This window comes from Neophocaena asiaeorientalis, unplaced genomic scaffold (assembly GCF_003031525.2).
Source record: "Neophocaena asiaeorientalis asiaeorientalis breed wild unplaced genomic scaffold, Neophocaena_asiaeorientalis_V1.1 scaffold91, whole genome shotgun sequence".
NCBI lineage: Eukaryota > Metazoa > Chordata > Mammalia > Artiodactyla > Phocoenidae > Neophocaena > Neophocaena asiaeorientalis.
In genome coordinates, this window is record NW_020173198.1 from 13,901,634 (window position 1) to 13,918,480 (window position 16,847).

A 16,847-nucleotide genomic window follows, 5' to 3' on the forward strand; every position below is an offset into this window, starting at 1 on the left:
AGTAGTAATTCAGATGGAAACTGGTACCCTTTAAATAATGCTCATCATGTTAATGAAATCGAAGTGGTCCTTTCGTTTTCCTTCCCCTTTTGACTATGTGGTTCTGGGACAGTCTTAAGATTGATTGGAATCGTATGAGTTACTGAGGAAAAGTAAGTAGACAATGAACTAGAGAAAAGTGATGGTCATGGCTCAGCTTATTTTCCAGATGAATTACTTTGGGAGCAAATGGGAGAGAATTTCATTTAAATTTGATTCCTCAACTTTGCTGTCAAACCCAGGGCCTTCCGTATTATTATGGATGCTGTTGATGAGTTATTTTTATCACGCCTGTTTCTTTCACTGAAGCAATGGATGCTCACTAAAGGATGCCCAACATTATAGGATTTTCTTGAAGTAACCCAAAGGAAAAACGCTCCATGTTAGAGCAATATGTTCCTCAAAAGCCCTTAGAATGAAAACACCAGACCAACTTAATGTGTGGGTAGCATTTCACTCACTAGGTAGCACGTTTCAACTTGGTCCCCCGGTGCCTTACGTGGTCTTAAAGATGATTGTCTGGGCAGAGCCCTGGAGCTGGCCCAACTTGCCTCTTCACAAGAGAGAGGGTCTGGAGGGATTTCACTGTGCAAGGGACACGTGGAGCTGACAGGGCGGAAATTTTCTGCCACAGCGGAGGAAGTATGGAGAGAGCCTTTTGCCCAGAGAAGCGGTGCAGGTGGATTGCAGAACCCCCATGTAATGAGGCTCCCTCTCCCAATTGCCAGAGAGTTGAGGAAGAGGAGGGTTAATTTCCCATCACCCAGGGTACCTTGCTTTTTGTAAAACTTATACAAGTTATAAGGACAGTCTTTGAAGGAGGTGGTGTGTTTGTGTTTATCCACAGTGGTTTCAGCCCCAGATTTGGGTGATTTAATCCGTGGGTTATGTGGGAGGGGAGGAAGGTTTATTGGAACCATTGATATCTTGTGCTTCAAAAGATAGTGGAGATTATGGGCGTATTCCTCAAAACTTTGCTAAGACGACTGGGAACAATTCTAGCTCATGAGGCAGCTGCCTAGGACCACTGATTATTCTCTTATCTTGTACATGGTGTTCTACCTTGCAATGTTACAGGAGCTTATTTCCTCTTTTTCCTACCATACTAGGTATTGCTAAGGGATCCTTTTTCTAAAAGAAGAAATAGTACTCTGTGTTTGTATGTGCGTAGACAGTGTGGTGAGGTGGAGAGAGCATGTGCTTCCGAGTCTGCCCGAAGGGCAAGTTACTCAGCCTCAGTTTGCTCATCTGTAAATGAGAATAATTGCATCCTAGGGAAGATACAGGAGATGGTGTTGTGTAAAAACCCAGCACAGAGCGGCCTTCTCCTTTATTTTCTCTTCTCCCTGCTCCTTATCGTTGAGTTTTGAAAGACGATGGTAAATGTCTACCTAGTAACACCTAAGTACTTATTGGGGATTGACTGGGAAAAGAATATAATACAGTCTATCACAAGAATGTTTTGTTGACTATTGACTTCATGCAGAAAATTGTAAGGGTTGCAGGGGTGGGGGTCCCTGACGTTGGTCCGAGGGAGGAAAGGAGCAGTGTTAAGTGTTGACTGCTTCTTGATTTTTAGTAAAAGTCAATGCTAAGCATCTACTATTACGTAAACTAGTAGATAGGGCCAACTCCTGTTGAAACACGGATAAATTAAAATAGGCTAACAATTAATTGTACTAGGATTTATGCTCTATAAAGACAAGTACATTGATGATACCTAAGACTGAGCTCTTGGTGACGGCGGTTTTCCTAGTTCTTAATAGTCACGGGTCTTAGGAGTCTGTGTTCTGCTGATTGCTCTCACTTTATTTTCCTACCAGTACACTGTATTTACTCTGTAAAGTAAAAATGCAAATAACCAGAAGAGGTATTATTTGAACGCTGTATAACTGGATGGCCTGGTTAGTGGAATAATTGTCTTTGAACAACGCATAGCTAGTGAACGATGGCCAGGATTAGCTGCCAGTATTGGTGATAAGTAGATGTCCGAGAGATTTTTTCTGACACTGTTTAGTACCTTTGGAGGAGTCTGCAGTTTCTTTATTGCTTCCCAAGCGCTGACAGGGAGGCATCCTGGGTGTCAGGTAGGGGAGAGTAGGATCCTTCAGACTGAGGGGGCCAGAGACTTGCACTGCAGAGATAAAATGTTCTGCTGTGTTAAACGCAGATGCTCTGAATCAGTGAGTTTGTTGACACTTCCTTGTAAGAAAATGTTCCATATTCCAGTTTCATACTTAACTTTCTTTTGGAAATTTTCTTTTGAAAAGTTTTGAGACAGAAAGCTTAATATCATCTCATGTATTGGGGGCTTATAGTCAATTTGAATAGAAGCAAATTAATCTCCTTTTAAAATTATGTTCTTGGCATCAGCATGGATAATAATATTTATTTTGCTTAAATGTAAAAAGTAGGCAGTTTTACTAAGTGTACTCTGTCTTAAAGCATGTTCCTGTTTTTCTAATACAGCTGTGCAATCATATTGCTTCTGGGAAAAAATGTCAGTATGTTGGAAACTGTTCCTTTGCTCACAGTCCTGAGGAACGAGAAGTGTGGACCTACATGAAAGAGAACGGGAGTAAGTTGATGATTAACCGTGGCCTCGACACCCGTGAAATCTAGCTTGCCTGAAAGTCTCTTTCCTCTCTGTAAATATGCCAACTTACTGTGCACACAGAAAGCAGTCTGCGTTCTAAACCATTATACCATTTTATCAGTGAAGCAGAGTCTGACCTCCGATCATGTTTGCTTAGGTCAGATTCAGATACAAATACATAGGTCAGCATCCTCTGATGTCATAGGCGTGACTCATGGTCTGGGGAAGTTCAGTCCTTCCGTGAGCTCCTTTTGTGAACTGTCACCCCTGAATTAATCAGGTTATAATTGGAGGTCTCTTCAAGGAGCCCTTACTGGTAGAACAGGCCCAGATTCAAAGGCCCGAGGAGAGAATGTTTGTCTTAGTCAAACGTCAGGTTTATTGTGAGAGCCTTTGAGAGGAGCCTCAGACAAACTTTAACTTCCAGCCAGAAAAGGTTTTGCTACCAGGATTATTGTTCTTCAGTCTTAAGTAAACTGATGGAAATTTACCGACTGCTTAAGATCTGTGATCTCTGGATTACAAGAAGCCATCTGATTTAAGCATGTCACCTATCGTATTTCAACCATGTAAAAATGCAGTGACTTGTGTGGACAGGACTCCTTCTTGCTTGGAGTGGGGACATAGACTTGGGCCTTACTGAAGGTGTCCTTGCAAATCAGGGCTCTTGCAGTGATTCCTGCTACCACTGGTCTGAAGGAAGAAGAATTTCCTAGTTTACCTCTAATCTTAGAAACACTTAGGCAGGCAGTAAAGCCGAGTTTTGACCAGATCCTCATTACCAGATTTTTTTTTAAACTCAGTGGCTCTCAACTGGGGATGGATTTTGCCACACACACACCTCTCTCCCCTTGGGGACACTTGGCAACGTCTGGACATTGTCATGACTTGTAGGGCTGTGCTACTGGCAGCTAGTGGGTAGAGGCTAAGGGTGTTGTTAAACATCCTACACGCACAAGGTTGCCACCGACAGCGAAGAGTTTTCTGGATCAGAACGTTGGCGGTGCTGAGGTTGAGAAACCGTGGTTTTATCGCTTGACGGTAATGCCAGCTACACTTGTTCCAGTAGCTTGCAGCCACTGCCCAGCACCTGGTCATGGCTGTGTTGTTGTAAGTTGCACCCCAGCATGTCGGTCTTCTGGGACTGTGGCTCAACTGACAGGCTCCCATCAGGGTCAGAATCTCGGTCCTTAACAGTAGGTTTCTCAGTAGACAGTGAGGAGCTGTGTAAGTAGCCTGTGTGGTTACAGCAGCGGTAGCAAGTGTTTAACGTGGGGCATCGTGAAGCCGTGCCGAGGCTTTCCTTTTCAGCAATGCCCTTGAAATGGTTTCTGAATTTTAAACACCCCCATAGTGTCTTGCAAATGCAAGGGGGAGTTAATCTTGAAAACTAACTATTAACAAAATAAAAGAAAACTAACTTTTGTGGTCTTACAGTCCTGAACTTGGTTCTTACCCCTGAGAGTCTGGAAATGGACTGTCTCTCCGTGTCTAAATACGATCAGTTTCCATTGAGACCTCTCAAGTTTCTTTTGAAAATTGCACCAACTGATACCGAAAGAGTGTGTGTTCTTGTGTGTATTTAAATGGCGTATTTAAATATTTGCTGCTGAAAGGAGTTCATTTTTCTTTAGTACAAGATATGGAGCAGTTTTATGAACTCTGGCTAAAGAGCCAAAAAAACGAGAAAAGCGATGATGTAGCCAGTCAGTCAAACAAAGAAAATGGAAAACAAATTCACATGCCGACCGATTACGCGGAAGTCACTGTAAGTACCCAAGGTTGGTGCCCCTCACCTTTGCTTCCAGGCCTTTCTTTTCTTTCCCACCTTCTCCAAAATCTGGCTCCCTCGCCCCCGCTCTGCCCTCCCCCTTATCTCCATCTTCTCTCCGTGCTGGCTCTCCACTGTTTTTAAGTCTCTTCATCCTAAAAATGGCTTTCCTGGATCTTCTTTCCAACTCTGGAGCCAGGAAATTGTGAGTCTGAGTCCTGCTTCCCTCTGCTTACTAGCCTGTGACACTGGGCAGGTTACTGAACGTCTCTGAGGGGGCTGCTTGTGTTGGAGCCACGAAGTGTGATGAGCCTGCGGGTTTATCCCAGTGCTGGGCCACGGAAAGTGCTCAGGAAATGTGGGATCCCCCCTCCCCCAAGTCCTCTTGTTCTCTTATCACCGTCCTGCAGTCTGGCCTCTGCCTTTGGGTTCTACAGAGACATTTAGTCACCTGTGGTCTTTTACTGTTTTGTCTGTCTTTTAAATGTTTCAAAACAGTGAAGGGGGTAGTATAATGACTGTCTTGAGCCCACCATCCCAGGTGAACCGACGTTAGTTTGTTGTGTTTGCTTCTGTAAAGTAAATAAAATGTCACAGATAAAGTTGGAACCCCGGTTGTCCCCCTTTCCCAGAGGGACCAGATCCAGTGTATATTTTCCAGGCCATGTTTACACATCTTGGACTGTTTATTCCTAACCTATTGCTCTGCCTGCCATGTTGTTTTTAAACTAACAGGCGTATGCGTTACTCGGCTCCTTGTTTCTTGTTTTGTTTTTTGTCCCCTCTCCGTACTGAGTCATTCAGATGCGGCTCATGGACACGTCTTTGTGCATGATACGCCCTGTGAACTCTGCTTTCTCTGCCAAGGCTCAGCACTGATCCCCTCACCACCTTTTCTTAAGTACTACCAGGGTTTCCAGAGCCAGGGTCACCCCAACTTGCTGGGTCATGAGGTTGACCCGTCTCTGCGAACCTGTCCTTACCCAGCATTACAGGGCATTTGGGAAATAGTCAGTACTACTCAAACACTGCATGCTTGCATATGTGGAAGCACAGGGTTCCTAATGTGTGGGTCTCTGCCCCCAGGGTGGTGTCTTCCCAGCACGTGTACTTCCCTGGCCCCTGGCACAAGTCCTGGCCCATAGTAGGGGCTCAGTTCACGTGCAAGGATCGAGTTGCTCATCCTTCTGCAGTGGGCGAGTCCCGGGTTTTCACATCCTCTCTGCTTTCCCTCGTGGTATTAATCCTCCCCGGAATCCTTGTTTGAACCTGGCCCCTTGTCCTGCCGACAGACTCCCTTGTTTGCACACCAGCTCCTTGCCAGAGACTGCCTGGACCCCTGGCCCAGTCCATCGCCCCCTGCTCTCTGCTTCCTGTGTGCTGGCCGCCCTCTCCTTGGTCCTGCTTTTGACTTTGAGTTTTATGTTCTCACCCAGCTTCCCCCACTGGACAGGCTCCCCAAGAGTAGAGTCTGGGTCTTAGGTGGGGTCGTTTCTAGTTGTTCTGGTGCCTGAACACATGTGACCCGTCAGGGGCCACACAGACAGCAGCCACTGACGGGATGCGTGTCTTCCGTGCACTCTAGGTGGACTTCCACTGCTGGATGTGTGGGAAGAACTGTAACAGTGAGAAGCAGTGGCAGGGCCACATCTCCTCAGAGAAGCACAAGGAGAAGGTTTTCCACACTGAAGATGACCAGTACTGCTGGCAGCACCGCTTTCCAACAGGATATTTTAGTATTTGCGATAGGTACGTGGGTCTCTTCAGTTTCCCACATGAAAACTGCTGACCTTGTGAGTAGACAGAGTATCTGGGTGATAAAATCTTCTAATCCTGGATGCTTGGATTTGAGCTCAAAGTTTAGTTGCTCCTTGAACATTTCTTCACTCTTCTGCGTTACATGAAAAGATTCACTAGTCTGCCGGTACTGGTGTGAAAGTCTTAAAGATAACCAAATAGGGAAATAAGTTCATTCAGGCTTGCCCAAACGATCTCTGAGATGGCAGTGGAGATTCTCTGACCCTTCACAATAATCTTTCTCGTAGTAGATGTTCATCAGTTTTGAAACTGCCTTTGAATTATATTCCAAGTATAAATCTGGAACTTTCTCAAGTCAAAGGAAAATATTAGTATTTTAAGTTTACTTAGAAAATTTTTCAGTGAAAAGCTAGATCATTTTGAATTGCTCCTCATTTTGTTGTCGCTGTTTCTATTTGACTTCCAAACTTAGATCCATGTGATACAGAGAATTATTGAAGATATTTTTTACTTCCTGCCCCTTCTGATTTCTTTCCACTGCATCAAGGAGCATAGTCTTTTTTCCCCAGCAATCTGTATTTTTCATTAAATAGTACATTTAAATAGTTTAAAGTACTAATTATTGTAGATGTCAAGGCAATAAAATATTCATTTTTCTAGGATTAAGATTTCGAGCTAAAAGTTTAATGCAAACCATAAAGGTAGTGAAGAGCACATTTTAAAGATTTTTATAAACAACTGGTGGACGCTTACCAAGCTGGTGGACGCTTACCAAGCTGACTTGTCCTAACAGGTATATGAATGGTACCTGCACGGAAGGAAGCAGCTGTAAATTTGCACATGGCAATGCTGAACTTCATGAATGGGAAGAGAGAAGAGATGCCCTAAAGATGAAGCTCAACAAAGCACGAAAAGATCACTTAATTGCCCCCAATGATAATGACTTTGGAAAATATAGTTTTTTGTTTAAAGATTTAAACTAATATGTTGGCTTTTATGTATGTTACCTAATCAGAGCATTGACCAGAAAAATTGAAAGTGTTGTAAGGCACGTAGCAGAGGAGCTGCAGATTTTCTGCTTGTATTGGCGTCTCTCGTCCCTCCTGAGCAGCAACCCACAGTAGGTAGGAAAACGGGCTGTTTGACAGGTCTGGCCAGGCTCTCACGGCATCAAATGGCAAAGTGACCGCTACTGGTTGCCATCTGTTGAACAGACTTCTGGATGAATTGTGTTGGGGAAGAGGATAAGGTTATGTTGAGGATGACTTCTTGAGTTGGTCCTTCAGATAAGAATCACGATGGTGAGAGAGAAACACTGTACTAGGATCAGAACACATGATGGATGAAGTTCTTCACATGTTTTAAGAGGAATAAATTTGTCTAATATAAAAGTTTGCTACTTATCTGTATGTAGGTTGCTAAAAAGGATTTTCTTAACTCAGATTTTAAGCCAAATAACCATTTAACACTAGTATATGTTAAATGGGGTATTTTTCTGTATTTGTATGTTTCACTATAATAAGGGAATTGAGGATAATGTGCATTGAGAATATTTTGAAAAATAATCCGTTGACTCAAATTTTATTTCTTGGTCTTTTGCTGTTTAAATGATGATTTTGAAAGATTAAACTTGTACTGTTGGTATTGTGTAGTGTATGGACCAATACTGCCCGTAATAAAGATTTTATATATAGATGTCTTTCATTTTTTTGGTGTGGTCCTTGCCAGTTCCTTAAAGACTTGTTAAAACTGGGTACTAAAATCACAAGGTTAGTTTTTTGTTTGTTTGTTTTTTTTGGCCGCACCGCTCGGCTTGCGGGATGCCAGTTCCCCGACGACCAGGGATCGAACCTGGGCCCTCAGCAGTGAAAGCGTGGACTCCTACGCACTGGACTGCCAGGGAATTCCCTAGATTTTTTAAAAAAACACTTTCATTTAAGCAATTAATGACATAAGGCAAATTAGAGAGACATGGCCGCAACTTTCACTCTGTCCCGCTCTCCTCCGATTCAGGTTGCTAAGAGGCTTCTCTTACTGACTGACATGCTAACCCCTCTGGGGGCTCTTCTGTGTCTCATTCAGATGAATGCCCAGCAAGGGGACACACGGTCAGCTAAGACGTGGGCTGTGGTATTCCACAGACACGACTGTTTAGCACAGCGCCTTCTATAGGGCCATTTTGGTTGTTGAAAGACCACTGAAGGTGTGGTCAGGACGGGCTGGCAGAGACAAGGAAAGGGCTGAGCTGTCCTGAGACCCAGATCTACTCCTGACCTGGCGAGCTAGGGAGAAGAGTCACTGTCAGGGTTTGGGGGCCGCCACCTCATGAGGACACTGCCAGTGCAGAGTCCCTGTTGGGGGTGGGAGTCAGAAGGAAGGGCTGATGGACTCGAAAGTCACTTCTTCATGACAACCTTGAGTCAGTGGGGTTTGGGGCAAACAGAAAAGGGTCTTTGTTCAGTGCGAGTCCAGCCTGGGTCGGGGGAGCATGGCTGCAAGTAGAGAGATGAGAGAGAAGCAGTGCCTTCAGCAGAACCAGAGGCTGCAGAGTGAAAGGCAAGCCCAGGGGACTCCTTGAAGACCACAGGAGACTGGTTTCCTTCCATGAATGGAAGCCAGTTAGAACCAGTTTTATTTGGCAGGTGCGTTAGCAGTGTATCTTATTTGCCAAATAAGTAATCTGTTTCTGTAGAGCAGACTGGCAGTGTTATCATTCTGCTGGGTCTCCCTAGTCTGATAGCCTTTATGATGTTTTTCTTCTCCATCCTTCCAAACTCCTTTTATCCTTTTTTTCCAGGGAGAATAGATGTTAAAAAGCTGTCTCTGGTGCTCTGTTTTAGCTTGCAGTTTAACAAGTTGGTTGTCTTAACCTTTGAAATCTAGGCTAGAAACTTAAAGTTTGACCGGTCAAGACGAGAATTGTTTGTTTTCCACACCCACATCCCCGCCTCAGATTCTCTGTGCCTGGGCTTTCTTGTAGTTCTCTGTGCTCTGAACTATCCTTTCAGTAAATTTCATTTCTGCCTAAATCATCCAGTTTTTTGCCTCATTTCGGCTAAGAACCCCCCTGGCCACAGCCTTGGTCTCAGCATCAGGAAGTCAATGCTAATTATTCCACGGTGAAGTCACACTTCCACCCTAGAAGCGAAGAGGAGAACGAGGTGTGTGGGGGGGGGAAGGGCAAGAAAAAAAAAGTATGAAAGAGCAAAACCCGAATATTAACAGCAGACAAAACTAATAACTGGCATGTCTACTTGGACATGTTTATCTCCATATCTCCTCCAGGGTGGACTTTTCTCAACATTTAACAAATTGAGATACAATTTTTATAACAAAAGTTTTACCATTTTAAAGTACAAATCCATGGTTTTAGTAGATTCCAAATGTGCTATAATCACCACAATGAATTTTAGAGTATTTCATTACCTGAAACCAAACCAAACCAAACCCACACCCTAGTCTACCCACTCCCCTTGCTTTTCAAGCTGTAGGCAACTGCTCAACTGCATTGAGCCACAACTAATGAGCCCACGTGCCACAACTACTGAAGCCCGTGCGCCTAGAGCACTGCTCCACAAGAGAAGCCACCGCAATAAGAAGCCCGCGCACCACAAGGAAGAGTAGCCCCTGCTCGCCACAACTAGAGAAAGCCCACACGCAGCAACAAAGACCCAACGCAACCAAAAAATAAAACTAAAAAAAAAAAAAAAAAAAGCATTAGATGTTTTATACATATATATGCTATATATATGTATATATACGTACAATGGAATATTAGCCATAAAAAAATGAAATATTGCCATTTGCAGCAACATGGATGGGCCACAGGATATTATGCTTAGAGAACTAAGTCAGAGAAAGATAGATACTATATAATATCCGTTCTATGTGGAACCTAAAAATATAATACAAATGAATCTATATGCAAAACAGAAACAGACACAGAAAACAAACTTACGGTTACCAAAGGAGAGAGGGAGGGAGGGAACAATGGGATCAACAGATACAAACTACTATACATAAAATAGATAAGCAACAAGGATTTACTATACCTTGTATATAGCACAGGGAATTACCCAATATCTTGTAATAACCTATAATGGAACATAATCTGCAAAAAAACACTATGCTGTACACCTGAAACTAACACAATACTGTAAATCAACTGTACTTCAACTTCTAAAAAATTTAGTTGAAACTACAGAATGTAAAATACGGGTTTTCTTGTGTAAGAAATACTGACAGAATACCAAACCAGAGACTCAGATTTAAGGAAACTGGTGAGTGACTTCCCTGGTGGCGCAGTGGTTAAGAATCCACCTGCCAATGCAGAGGACATGGGTTCGAGCCCTGGTCCGCAAAGATCCCACATGCCACAGAGCAACTAAGCCCGTGTACCACAACTACTGAGCCTGCGCTCTAGAGCCCGTGCTCCACAAGAAGAGAAGCCACCGCAATGAGAAACCCGCACACCACAATGAAGGGTAGTCCCCGCTCGCCGCAACTAGAGAAAGCCCACACACGGCAACAAAGATCCAACGCAGCCAAAATAAATAAATAAATAAATTTATATATCTAAAAAAAGGAAACTGCTGAAAGGACAAAGTAGAATAAAATATTTGAAGCAAGTGATACTGAGTTACCATAGTAACTCACTTTTAAAAATAACCAAATTTGGCTTAGACACAATAGTAATGAGACAGTTAAAAAGACAGAATTACAAAATTTGGGGCAGGGGAAAAATGATTATTAGCACACGAAAGGAAAAAAAAGAACTCTGATTAAGAAAAAAAAAGTTAACAAGCATTATTTCTCTCCGATTCTAAGAAAAGGATTAATACCTGGGAGAAATATATGTAATCTTCCCCCTGCCCCCTACTCAAATGCCACCACCTTGATCATGGTATAAAAAGTGGTGGCCATGAAAGCTCAGATATTGGTTGATGTGGACTTGTTAGGGCTGACATAGCCTTGAAGAGCAGTGCAGCCTGACCCAGATGGCCTGGTGTAATCCGAAATGAATTTATCATTGTTTCAGGAGAACACCTAAGGCCAGAGCAGCAGCAAGATGTCTAGAAAGAGAATAGTAAAGGAGACATCCTTTTATTGATCCAGGGTGGTTTCCTGGCCTGTAAGACGCCGCCCTGCATTGCCATAAGATATTGTGGGTCTCATGAGATAACCCACAGGCAGCAAAAGTACTTTGAACCTTATAAAGGCCTGTGCAAACGACAGGTGTCTTATGGAAGAGTAGTGTGGATTCTGTTCTAGCAACCTACAGTGAATGGGTACTGGTGACTTCGGACCATATTTGTTTTTGTTAGTAATATACTATGTAACTCAAATCTCACAAAGAAATCAAGAGAACTAGAAACGGTAAATAAGGTTAATATTATTTTAAAAACTAGAAATACATTTTTTCTCTTCTAGCTTCTTCCAATAAGATTATATAAAACAATAATGTAACACTATATTATTCAGTTTGTAGTAGATTAAAAAAAGAGTAATAATAGCATAAAAAAGGGAGGAGGAAACGGAGCTGTACTGGAGCAGTTTCCCTATCTTACTGAAATTAAGTTAGTATAAATCTGAAGTAACTAAAAAAAAAGTTTTATATCATTAAAGGAATTAATAATGTTTTAGAAAAGATCCACTTAATACAAAAGAAGGAAGTAAAGAACAAAGAGATGTAGAAACCAAAGAGCAAAATGGCAGGTGAATATGAGCTACCATGTTGGACCTCCGCGGTTAACACACTTAATGCTCTGGGTCACCTCCGAAGGTGACCATTCATAGCACATTTTACATCCCTGGAAAATCTGCACCGGGGTCATGCAGCTGGCTTGCGGCACAGGTGGGGTCTCATCTCCTGTTTTTTTTGTTTTTTTGCGTGGCATCATACTGCCTTAGTTCCCTCCGAGTTTTATCTGCCTGGTTTGTAGTTATTGACAACGGAAGTCGAGTCTAGATCTGTGGCCCCAGCAATTTGGTAATTATGGACATTGTCTTAGCTCCAGGTACACTTGTCCCAGGGAAACAATCCCTTCCTGTCACTCTCAACTCATATTTCATCCTTCTCCGACTTGTTTTTAATCACAAAAACTTATTTAGAGGGACTTCCCTGGTGGCGCAGTGGTTAAGACTTTGCCTGCCACTGCAGGGGACATGGGTTCAAGTCCTGATCCAGGAAGATCCCACATGCCACAGAGCAACTAAGCCTGTGCGCCACAACTACTGAGCCCATGTACCACAACTACTGAAGCCGCATGCCCAAAGCCCATGCTCTGCAACAAGAGAAACCACCACAATGAGAAGCTCGCGCACAACGAAGAGTAGCCCCCACTTGCCAGAACTAGAGAAAGCCTGCGCAGCAACAAAGACTCAACGCGGCCAAAAATAAATTAAAAAAAAAAAACCACTTACTTAGAAAGGACCTAACATTTAGAGTCACAGAGGATTTAGAGTCGACAGTGGGTCGCTGGAGCGGCTTGTTAACCTTGCCTTTGAGCCTGAATTCCTCACCTACTAGCTTTGTGGCCGCAGTCACATGGCTTTTCCAAACCTCGGTTTTCGCATCTGTGAAGTGAGTACAGGCTGTACAGACCCTCCTCCCAGGAGTGTGATGTAGGGACGTGGTGCTCAGGCGCACAGCACTTCACTGGTGCAGGAAATGGACACTGGGAGACGACAGTCACTAAAATTTGAGTACTCACTATGGGCCCGGCAGTTTCCATCAATGACCTCATTTAATTCACAAAGCAAGGCTTCCCTGGTGGCACAGTGGTTATGAATTCGCCTGCCAATTCAGGGGACACGGGTTTGAGCCCTGGTGGGGGAAGTTCCCTCATGCCGTGGAGCAACTGAGCCCATGTACCACAACTACTGAGTCTGCACTCTTGAGCCCACGAGCCACAACTACTGAGCCCGTGTGCCACAAGTACTGAAGCCCGCTCACCTAGATAGAGCCCGTACTCCGCAACGAGAAGCCACTGCAATGAGAAGCCCACGCACTGCAACAAAGAGTAGCCTCCGCTTGCCGCAACTAGAGAAAGCCTGTGCACAGTAACGAAGACCCAACACAGCCACAAATAAATAAAATAAATATGTATTTAAAAAAATCCTCAAAGCAGCTCTGTGAGGGTGGTACTGATATCACCCCCATTTTACAGATGTGTAAACGGAGGCCGTAACCTCTCCCGCCTCACTCCTGGATCCGCGGGCCCTTCTCGCCTCTGTACGTGTTTTCCTTTCATTAAGCGGGGACAGTAAATGGCACCTACATCCTCTGGAGCCTGTAGTGATATTTGCAGACACGACTGCTGTCACCATCACGGCTCTTTAAACTCAAGGAGCCAAGCGGGAACTCCCTGTAGCCCGGGTCTGCCGAGGTCTGCGCTGGCTGTATGCAGGGATAGGAGTGGCCGGACGCTTGGCGCCGGCGCCTGCGCAGACTCTGTGGACTGGGTACCGGAGCGAGCAAGTGGCTACGGCGGCTTCGGCGGATACGTCAGGGACGGGGGCGGGGCCTGTTGGACTACACCACGGCTGCCCCGCCGCCAGCGGGGAACGGATCTGCGCAGACTCCGTAAGCGAGGGGGCGTGGCTCTATGGGGGAGGGGCTGATGGGCGGTGTCCACGCAGCCTTTCGGGTGGGGGCGGAGCCGCCTGCGCGGGGGCTGGCGCCGCGGCTGCGGCTAGGCTGACGTGGACCGTACGGGTTAGCTGGCTCGGCGAGTTGCGGGATTGGGGAGCGACGGGCCGGGCCGGGCCTTCGGGCCTTTGGCGGCGGCGGCGGTATAAAGCCGGCGACGGGGAGCATGTAATGTCGGAATGCGGAGGCCGCGGCGGCGGCAGCAGCAGCGACGACGCCGAAGACGAGGGTGGCGGTGGCGGCGGCCCCGCGGGCTCCGGCTCCCTCAGCCCGGCCCCGGCTGCTTCCTCAGAGGGCCGGCTCCGCCGCGGGCTGCGCGGCGCCTCTCTCATGGCGCGCCGGCGGCCCGAGCTGCTCTGCGGGGCCGTGGCGCTCGGCTGCGCGCTGCTTCTCGCACTCAAATTCACCTGCAGGTGAGGCGGCCCGCACCCCCGGGCCCGGCGCCCCCTCGGCCCGGCGGGCGGCGCGTAGCCGTCTTGGGCCTCGGGGTCGAGGGTCGTAGCGGCCTCCGGGGAAGTCGGGCCTGACTTTGCCTGGAGCGATGGACTTGACCCTCCTCCAGCATGCGGCCATGCCCGCCGCGTTTCTTCTCTCCGGCCAGCGAGCCCTAAGGCGAGGTTTTGGGGTGCTGTCCGGCGCCCCTTCCTCCCATTTTAATACCGAGGAAGGCGGGCCAGGTTCCGAGCTGCTTGTCAGCTGTTGGGGTTTCTTGGGGGTGCCCCTGTCACTTCTGCGCAGGCTGCAGGACCCTCATTTATCACCCATTTTGTTTCCCTTATGCCTAGGCTAGGCGTAGACAACCTTTAGCGTCCCACATGTTGACAATTCATGCACTCATCGATATAGCGATTATTTATCCGCACCTCTTGTGTGCGGAGCGCTCATCCAGGTGAGCGATGAAGATAAAAAGTCCCTGTTCTCCATTCCAGGGGGTGGTACAGACAGTAAATAAGAAAACTTAATATAATTTTAAAGAGCTTCAGTAAGTGCTGTGCAGGGAATAGAAGCGAATTTCGTGGGGCAGAAAGGCCTTCCTAAGGGAGCTAGGTAGGAAACGCACCCACGAAGGGGAAGGGGCCAGCATTGGGGAGATCTGGGGGAAGCGTCCAGGGGAGGGGAAAGAGCAAGTGCAAAGGTCCTTTGACCTGAGGCTGGACAAGGCTGGTGTTTTCCTGGAACTGGAAGGAAGGCCTGAGTAGGCTGGAGTGTAGTGAGCAGGAAGAGTGAAAGTTAATGTCTCTCTTTGGGAAAGTACACAAATAGAAAATTTACTTTAAATTTCAAGAGTACTTTTGGGCTCCCAAATCCACAGTGTATCTCCTGGGACTCCCAATTTATAAATCTGTGGTGACACTGACTGGCATATTGGCCACGAGGAAGATTTCAACTTGGAACATTTTTATTGAGTCTGTTAAAGACGATATGTGGCCCCTGTTGTCAAAGAGATGTCAAAGGATTGGGGATTGTAGTGGAAAGAAAATTATAATAACTATCATTGAGCATTTGCTATGTGCCAGGTGCTATACTACCAGCGGGGTTTCTCAGCCTTGGTACTGTTGATATCTTGGGTCAGATAATCCTTGTTGTGGCGGGCTGTCCTGTACATTATGGGATGTTTAGCGGCATCCCTGGCCTCTGCCTACTACATGCCAGTACCTACTACCTGCTCCTACTCCTCCACCCCACTGTGACAACCAGAAGTGTCTCCAGACAGTACCAAATGCCCTCTGGGGAACAGAATCGCCTGTTTGAGAACTACAGATTACATGAATGCATTTATTCACTTAACACATGATCTGAGAGCCTAATATGGATCACTTAAGTCTCAATCCAGTGAAGTCTGGATATACATACTCTTACCCTTCCAATTTACACACGAAGGAGTGGAGCTTTGGTCGTGATGCAAAACTTGCCCCAAATCACATCCACCTAATAAGTGGCTGAACTGGAATTTGAATCCTTTATTGTCAGGAATTAGTCTCTTTACCTTGTTCTTTATCACGTCCTGCACAAGGAAATTAAAGTATTTTACAAGGTAGAATATTGCAAGGTAGTATTTGGATTCAAATTAGGAGGAGAGGTTTTCTCTCCTGCAAGGGTTGGGGGGCTTACTTGCATCACTTTGTCCATCTATAGTTAATAACGTGCGGTGTTCGCTCTGAGAGAACAGGGCTTAACAGATATGAAAGTGCTTTGAGATTTCAGGAAGATGGAAGAGTGTAAACCCAATTACTAGAGCAGACTGAGCAGGGTCCCCACCTACTTCAGGCAAGGAGAGTGAACCAGTGAACAGGCTGCTTGCCTGTCCAGCTTCTTTGTGTGCCACTGGCAAATTTCAGTCTTTTAATAGACTCAGATTGATTTTTTTAGAGTCTTCTTTGGTGGAATGGTGTCATGATACTACTTTATCGCTCTACAACTGACTCTAACATTTCTGCCACTCTTTTCCTATTTTACTTTTAAGATCTTTGTGTTAATGAGGACAGAGGCTTAAAGGAGAGTAGAATTTTAAAAATTAATTTCTATTAATAGCTCCAGGCCTGAAATAGGTGACAGCCCTCTTCACTGTCTTGCTGCTTAGCTGAGTTCAAATCAGATAACATTAAGAAAAGGTTGATTTGGGGTTGAAACACTATGAATAATTGTGCATTTCTGGGAACTTAAATCTCTGTGCTACCTGCTTTTCTGCGCATTGAATCTCCATGACTTCCTCCTCACTTTCCTTTTACCCTGATTTGTGTGTGTTTTTTTGTGGGGGAAAAAATTGTGAGTGTTTGTCTCTATTATCTCTATATGTATTTTGCTTTATATATTCATTTTGCTTTATTTCGTTTTGTAAGCTCAAAGCCGCTTCAGATCCTTTGGGAGGAAGTGTAGAGTATGAGTCTCATACAAAAATTGGGAGTTGCAACAGGCCTTCCTTGTTTGCAACCATCTCTTGAGTTTTTGGTGCCTGAGATTTACACTTCAAAGCTGCAGGAAATCTTTGATCTAGGTATAGTTTCTCAAAAACGAGAGCAAATTTAGGAGTT

The 16,847-nt window shown here is 45.3% G+C and overlaps 2 protein-coding genes across 3 annotated transcripts in view; both read left to right on the forward strand.

Annotated features, from left to right (window-relative positions):
• The window catches only part of ZC3H7A (zinc finger CCCH-type containing 7A), a 29,471-nt gene extending 21,608 nt beyond the window's left edge, over positions 1–7,863 (forward strand). The window contains exons 20-23 of one of the 2 annotated variants that reach the window (XM_024744367.1): positions 2,509–2,617; positions 4,270–4,403; positions 5,992–6,155; positions 6,958–7,863. In XM_024744367.1, coding sequence (XP_024600135.1) covers positions 2,509–2,617; positions 4,270–4,403; positions 5,992–6,155; positions 6,958–7,147 — 597 coding nt within the window. In that variant the 3' untranslated portion in view covers positions 7,148–7,863. Of the gene's footprint in view, positions 1–2,508; positions 2,618–4,269; positions 4,404–5,991; positions 6,156–6,957 lie in introns of those variants that run through there. The other variant, XM_024744368.1, reaches the window with a different exon arrangement.
• A 5,994-nt stretch (positions 7,864–13,857) lies between these two features.
• Positions 13,858–16,847, forward strand: part of TXNDC11 (thioredoxin domain containing 11) — a 64,033-nt gene continuing 61,043 nt past the window's right edge. The window contains exon 1 of the mRNA XM_024744155.1: positions 13,858–14,228. Coding sequence (XP_024599923.1) covers positions 13,987–14,228 — 242 coding nt within the window. The 5' untranslated portion in view covers positions 13,858–13,986. The remainder of the gene's footprint in view (positions 14,229–16,847) is intronic.